This window comes from Numida meleagris, chromosome 11 (genome assembly GCF_002078875.1).
Source record: "Numida meleagris isolate 19003 breed g44 Domestic line chromosome 11, NumMel1.0, whole genome shotgun sequence".
Classification (NCBI taxonomy): Eukaryota; Metazoa; Chordata; class Aves; order Galliformes; family Numididae; genus Numida; species Numida meleagris.
In genome coordinates this window covers 14,279,360-14,286,949 of record NC_034419.1, presented here as the reverse complement: position 1 = coordinate 14,286,949, position 7,590 = coordinate 14,279,360, and the positions used below count along the sequence as shown (strand labels likewise).

Sequence of the window (7,590 nt, the reverse complement as noted above, 5' to 3'; positions counted from 1 at the left end):
CCGGGGCGGGCCGTGCCAGGGCGCCTGCGCCGGCGGTGCGGAGCGCGGCGGAGCGGGACGGAGCGAAGTGAAACAAAACAAGCGGGGCTTTGTAGCGCCTTAAAGGCGCCGCGTCCGCGCCCGCGGAGAGAGAGAGAGAGAAAGAGAGCGGAGGGGGAAGGAGGGGAAACAAAGCGGCCCCGCGGCGGCGGAGAGAGGGAGGGCGAGAAGGAGCCGGATTTGCTTACTGAGCACTTTTTAAATTTTTTTCATTTTCATTTTTTTTCTTTTAGTTTTCATTGTTTTTTTTTTTTTTAATTATTATTATTATTTTTAAAGCCCCTTCCGTGGGCGCGGGGCCATGCTGGCGCGGCGCTGGCGGTGATGGCTGTGAGCGGGCGGCGCGGAGCGGTCTATGAGGCAGCGGGTCGGAGCCCCTGCGCACCTGCTTAGCGCGCCGCCGCGGGCGCGGAGAGCCGCGCAGCGCCATGTCGCGGGTCGTCCAGAAGAAGAACCACTGGGCCAGCCGGGTGCGGCAGTGCGCGCTGAGCCGCGGGCCCGGCGGGCAGCTGGGCTTCGTCCTGCTGGGCGGCGCGGAGCACGGCGAGTTCCCCTACGCGGGCGCGGTGGCGGCGGGGGCCGGCGAGCAGGCGCTGAGCGAGGGGGAGCTGCTGCTGGAGGTGCAGGGGGTGCGCGTCTCCGGGCTGCCGCGCTACGACGTGCTGGAGGTGATCCGGAGCTGCAAGGAGCCCATCGTGGTGAAAGCCGTCAGGCAAGGTGCGAGGGGCTGGGGGGCGCGGGGGGTGTCCGCGCGTGGGGAAAGTGCGGAAGGGAGAGGAGAACGTTTCCTTTCTGGGCTGCGCGAGGGGCGAGGTTGCTGCCTGTGTCACGCTTATACACACGCGCGTGCTCACCTTTGCCACGTGCAAGCGTGCGTTCGGACGCCTGCATCCCTACGGCCGGGCACGCTGTCCCGAGCCCTCCTCGCACTTTCCCAGCCCGCGTTAAGTGATTGCGTGAGACTCCCACGGGGGTCGGGTGGGAGCCCTGCGGCAGGGTCCGGCGCCTGGTGCTCGGGGCCGGGTGGTTGGTTCCTCCCCCCGCCCTTCCCGCAGCCGCCCCGCCGGGTGATGGATGGAGACTTGGCCAAAAGTGTGAGCTTGTGCTCCGAGCCTGCGTGGGTCTGTCACCTGCGGGGGGGGGGAACGCTGTCAGCCATCCCATAGGGCTGCTCGTTGCTGGGTGAAGGCTGACGTGGGGCTGCTGTCCCCTAGGTGGGCACGCACAGGTAGCTCTGAGCTTGGCTGGGGATAAGAGCAGCAGGAAACCTTTAGGAAAAGCCACTTTGTGTCCGTGTACATACAGCAGCGGTTCAATGGGTCAACGTCACGAGCCGGGCAACCGGTTTGCAGTTTCCAGGGCAGGACTGGAATTCAGTGCCAGGAAACTGCCCGTGCTGCTGTTATGGGATGGGAGGGGCGACGGATGGACACCTGCGATGATACAGCTGCGAGGGAGGGAGGAAGGAAGGGCAGGTTCCAGAGGAAGAGTCGTCAGGAGAAAGTGTTGTGGTCCGGGCACATCGCGAAGTTTGGGGGTGTGCTGTGGGTGGAGCTGCACGGAAGCGCAGCCATTCATCAGTAACTTGGGACAGTTACCAATATGCAGCTACAGTAACATTTGGAACAGGCTGCCCGGGGAAGTGGCAGCGTCAGCATCCTTGTGGAGGTGCTTAGGGAATGGAAGATGTGGTATTTAGGGACATGCTTTAGTGGGTAGTATTGGTGATGGGTGGAAGGTCTTTTCCAACCTTAATGATTCTATGAACTTTCAAATTGTAGAGATATTCCAGCAAACAGTGCCAAACTCCACCCAAACCAGTTGTCTTTAACGCCTCTTCTCCCTGCTGCTGGGGAACGGAGCAGTCAGCACGGGCTGCCCAGCTTGGGGGCAGGAGGCTGAAGTATGAGGAAGTGGGGCAGGTTTTGGTGTCCCAGCTGTTGTAGTAGGTGTTAAAATACAGCCTGCAATGTTGCAATGCTGTTGGTGGGGGAAGGAAGGTGTGTGAGTCCTTCCTGGCAAGCGATTGGTGATTGAACTTTCAGTTGTTTTGGAAACATTCATTAGTCCAAATAGAAACTTGCTTTTGAAATATACCAGAAACGGCAGGATTTAATGGTAAACACATCTTGGCTCTGGGATGGTCGAAACAGGAGGCAGACAACTGGTTTGTAGGGTGCTGGCTGGGATTACCTGGAGCTGGGGAGAAAAGAGTTCAAATCTCTGCCTGGAGTCGGGGCAGGCACTTGAGCCTCGTGCCATCCATACACAGAGGGGAGAGCCAAGCCTGGCTATGATGATGATGAGGGTTGCTTTGTGAATGTTTTGTTCGAATGAAATGTAGAATAGAAAAATATAGTTTTGCCAATCATTCTTTTGTTGTTTTGTTTTGTTCTTGTGATTTGGAAACTGCTCCATGTGCTTCTCAGTGATAGCCCGGCATCTGTGCGCTGCTCTACACTGAGCAGGGAGAGCTCCCTCGTGGGCCAGGATTCCACGCGTAGGAAAGGAGAGTGTTTGAATTAAAATACCTTACTTCTGTGTTGATTGCAAACCTCATTGCGGGGATGGCAGCTGTCATGCAACAGGAGGCACGTGGCACTGGAGCAGGCAGTGAAGGAGTGTGAGGATGAGGTTGTAAGCACGCATCTAACTCTGATTCTCCTCCTCTTCCCTGTGCGTGGTGCACGGTCCACCGGTGCTGCAGCACTAGGGCAGTCGTAGCCTGGAAACGTATACATTTCACTGCCTGGTGTATTTCATATGACATTTACAAGGCTGGAAAAACAGGAAATTTACTATAAAGGAGTCAGTCATCTGCGAGCACAAACAGACAAAATAGGTGTTCTGACCTTGCAGTCAGTGGACAGCAAGGGACTGGGATGTGAAACAAAGGTCGAATAAGCTGTGCACGTGTTCTGTCATTAAACTGAATTTTATAGACTTGCAGGTCCACATGCAATATTTTCTTTTTCTTTTGTGAGCTGTAAGTTTGAGTAGGTTCCCACAAAGTACAAAAATGGGGAACGTTTATGAATTTGCTTAATTGGAATAGCAGCATTTAATATTGCTGGCGTGGGATTTCTTGGTCCTTCGCTTACCCCAATAGAGAGAGTGAGGAACTAAAGAACTTTTGTGGGGAAGAGAAAGGAAAAAAAAAAAAAAAAAAATCTTGGTCCTTCGCTTACCCCAATAGAGAGAGTGAGGAACTAAAGAACTTTTGTGGGGAAGAGAAAGGAAAAAAAAAAAAAAAAAACTTTGTGCCCTTTTTTGGTATTGTGTTTGAGGAAAAAAAAATACCACTCTAGTTGCTCGTTTTGGGGAAGAGAGAGGAAGAATCTGCTGCCGTGTGTCTTTCAGAGCTGTCAAATGTGTGAAAGAAACCTCCGCCAACATGCACTGCTTTGGTGACTGTTTTCATCTTACATCTGTGCCTTAATTCTGATGAAATTGGCAATGAACTCCAGTGCAGTTAATAAACGCTGCTTTATTATTACTTGGTCTGAGAGTATAGAATGAGTAGATGGGATTATACGAGTGGTGGTAGCTGTAACACGGTGATTTCTTGGCTGTATTTCTAATGCTGAAGTTTCCTTGAATATAACTCACGTTTCATAGAATGGCTCACTTAGAGAAATCAGGAGTAGGTGGCAGGGTGCTAAACTGGGCACCCTGTGATGTGGCCCGACGCAGCAGAAATTCATCACACCATCTTCATAAGGGAAGAATGAAGGCTGCATCTATCACATGGCGTTTCCTTTAAGGAAGATGTTTGGGTTTTCTTTCTCCCCCTGAGAGGGAGGGACACATTTGTGGAGGTTTCAGGCTGCGGCCTTTTGTTTTTGTGCTCTGGTCGGAGACCTGTGCCAGCTGCTGCCCGAGCCAGGCTCCAGGGTAGGAGATCTGCTGGAGCTCGTGTTCCCATACTCTTATTTTTAAATTTTTTTTTCAGTTCTTCGTTCAGCTCTCAGGATCCTGAACCCTACGTAACCAATCGCCATGAAACGCTGAGGTGGCTCCATCAGGTCGATGCAATTAATGATTTTGGCAGTGCTTTGGAGCTGGGCTGGTCCCACGGTTGGAAGGAGCTGTGGCTTTATTTGAGCCACGTTCAGGGCAAGGAGGAGCAGGCGTGACCCCAGACAGAACTGCTGGCTGTTCACCGTGTCCTATCGGCTCCATTCGTTTCTTTTCAAACATTAACTTGGCCCCGAGGTAAATCCTCAGGCACGGTTCGGTGAGTGAACGCTTGCAATGTCAGGTTGGCATTTGCCATAGCAGCCAAGTGCGAAGTGTTGAGATCACTTACGCCCACCAAACTGAATAAAAACCGCTTCTTCCAAAAAACTGGCATGAGCAGTGGCTGGGCTTTTTCTTCCTAGAGAGGGCTTGTGAGAGAAGTGCTTTGAGGACCTAAGTGAATTCAGAGCGAAAGCTCTGACACGCCAGACGTGGAGATGTTGGCGCATTTTAGATTGGTAAGGCCTGTTTTCAGCACTGCCCCTCTGGGGTGCGCGTCAGGCAGGGCTAGTCACTACCGAGACGTAAAATAAAAGAGGACGGATTCTCTCTTTCGCATCGCTTCTCGTATATTTTGTTGCAAACCACTAATCTTCTCTCTTTAAAGTGGTACTGCCTTAATCATCTGGAAGGTGCCTGCCTGCCTGCTGGAATGCAGTGTGGAAGGTTGTGTGGCTGCTGCTGTGCTGCACGTTCAGCCCGCTCCTTGGCGGGGTGCGGAAGCTGATGCTGCTCGTGGCAGAGCACCGCCGTCCTGCTTCGGGCGGGATTCAGTGCCACGTCCCTCAGTCGGAATTAATACGATCCTTTCAATGGCGTGAAATGGGATTATGTTTTTCACAATGAGGTTAATCTTTCCGCTCATTGTGATGGGACTCCGGGCTCCCTCTTTATGGACAGTCAGATCACAGCGCAATTAAATCACAATTAAAGTCTCATTATGAGCAGTATTTCAACAGTGTTGCAAAATAAGATGTTAACACCATCCCGTGTGTTGTTTCAGCTTATTTCTGAAGACAGTTACAACTTCTGCACGAGTGAATTACCGAGCTGCCCTTGTGAGCTTTAAGATTCATCTTCTGCGTGTCTCGTTAGAAATTTCAATTTAACCTCTTACCAGGTTTGAGAACCAAACCATCCATAGCTCGCTGTGTTGTTGCGCTTGGGATTGGCGTCTTGTCCTGGTTCAGGATCCTTCATGAACCTTGTGACCATTGCTGTATCTCTTTCTTCGCTGCCTGAGAAATGTCCCCCCTGCTCCAGCAGTGGGTGTGTGTGCACGGGGACTCGCTCAGCGGCGGCAGCTGCACTGAATCGTGGCAACCTTGGGGCAGCACAGAGCCGTGATTTGGGCCAACACATCCCTCACTGGTTCTGTTTCAGCATTGCTCAGTTTGAAGGAAACTGAGGAGATGCTGCTGCCTCAAGGGCATTTCCTATCGAATCAGCAATGTCCGAGCTGTGGGCAGGGGTAGCAGCCTTAGGACCTCTACTGATGTTTGTTTAAGTAAGAATCCTGGTCAATTCTTTATTTTTACATTCTTTAGTGGTTGGTAGTTCTTTCAGCTCTTCTTCTTTTTCCCCCCTCGTGTTCCCTCACTTCGACTGGAGCTCATAAATCATAGGCGTGCAGGTTTTTGATCTTTGTGGGCTGCGAGTGACCTTACATTCCTTGATGGAAAGCATGGGATAGTGGATCTGTATGCACAAGTGCCATGCATTTATGGAAGCAGTATGAAGTGTTCAGTGTCAGTTAGCTGGGTGCTGTTATCCTTGCTCGGGTCAGCGTGCGCTCCCTCCAGCTCCGGGTACCAGCTCCTGGAGCAGCAAAATCCCAACCCTCTGGCTCCATGTTCCTGCAGAATATTTCTCCAACTCACATACAGGATTTTATTTTATTTTTTGCCTTTTAGAAACTGCATGTTAAGTGACCTTTTTGCACCAAGGGCACAGGGATGCACCATCCTCCCTGCGTCAGATGAAGACCACTGGAGGCACTGCTTGCGGGACAGCGGCGGCAGCAGCTCAGCGCCGAGTGACAGCGCTGCCGAGAGTGCAGGAGCAGCTCCTGAAGAACACTGGGGCTTTCTGCTCCACCTCGAGAGCCACGCATGAAATGCATGCCGTGCATTAAGTGTGGGGTTCTCTGCAGGGAGCCGGTGTTGGGAAACAAACCTCAGCCTGGGCTATCGGCCAGAGTTTGTTTTCTGCTGATCTGATGGAGAGCTGTGTGGCGGAGGCTGCCTAATTCCAGAGCATCTTGGCAGCCTTTACCCTGGGCTGATATGTTGGCAGGCTTGGATTTCTTCTTATTATTTTTTATATTTTTCGCGTCTCTTTTCCTTCCAGACCAGGCAGGTGGGTCAGCATCCCTCCTGGCCCCATCGGAGCAGCGTGGCTCAGGGGAGCTGGGATGTTTTTGTGCACATCCACCCCTCGCTTTCCAAAGGTCAGACGCTCCATCCATCCTTCGTCCCCTGACATTTCCCATGGTTTCCAGAGCTGCTGCAGGCCGGAATGATGGCATCATTCTCTGCTCATTCCTGGTTCTGCCTTTGGCATTGTTTGTGCTGAACTGCTTTGTGTTAGTAATATACTTTAAACCTACGTATATATTTTTAATCGCCCCTAGTAAACCTCTCAGAAGCAAAGTAGTTTTTTCTTCAGGTCCTGATGTTTTGGTTACATTTTTGCAGACTTGGCTTTTGGCTGAGAACAATTCCTGTTTTTATATTGCAGAGGGTTTGTATCATAACTTAAAAGAAAAAAAAACCAAACATTTTTACTATTTTCATTGAGTGTCCTCTTGAGACTAAACAACATCACTTGGTACAAGCAGCGCAAGGTGTCCTGCCTTTGTGAATGAAACATAACACAACCCCCAAAGCAAACAAACAAGGAAGGCTGACTTGCAAAGTGGAGCAGATGCACTCACAGTTGCGATGCATTTGAATAAGGAATCAGCTTTGCATGGTTTGCTAATCCTTGTCGAAAGCGTCCATTGTCTTGGACTATACATATGTAATTTTGGAATCTCAGTGCCTCGTTACAATTAGGTTGGGAAGAGACCAGACTATTCTTTCTTCATATCCTTAAATCACAGTGGCTTCTTTTTTTTTTTTCTGGAAGGGGAAAACCTCAGCTCTGGGGTTTTTCACTTAGTTATTAACAAAAAGCCTTTGAAAAAGAGGCTGCCTAAAATCCAGCCACTCCTTCAACACAAACAAAGCTGTGCAGATATTATGTGCCTTCAAAAAAAACTTTCATGTTCAGCTCCTCTTATTGCTGCGGTGAGGATCCTACGCAGAGCGGATATTAGCCCGAACTGATGACAGACACAGATGTCTTGATTTGTTTTTCTTTATTTTGAGGGCAATGCATAAGCAAAAGATGGGTAAGCAGCCTCCAAACAGGTTAAACTGGAAAGGTAAGAACCTGGGCTTCAGTGTAACTGTGAGAGGATCTTTCTTGAAAATAGTGGGGAATACGCAAGGAACAGATGTAGTCCTCCATTTCCAAAGGTGTGTGTGC

General features: G+C 50.7%; 1 protein-coding gene across 16 annotated transcripts in view; it reads left to right on the top strand.

The window, feature by feature from the left end:
- Positions 48-7,590, top strand: part of MAGI1 (membrane associated guanylate kinase, WW and PDZ domain containing 1) — a 301,269-nt gene continuing 293,726 nt past the window's right edge. For 9 of the 16 annotated variants that reach the window (XM_021409802.1, XM_021409816.1, XM_021409818.1 and 6 more), the window contains exon 1: positions 48-756. In XM_021409802.1, the coding sequence (XP_021265477.1) occupies positions 468-756 (289 nt within the window). In that variant the 5' untranslated portion in view covers positions 48-467. The remainder of the gene's footprint in view (positions 757-7,590) is intronic. The other 7 variants (XM_021409808.1, XM_021409814.1, XM_021409809.1 and 4 more) reach the window with 2 other exon arrangements.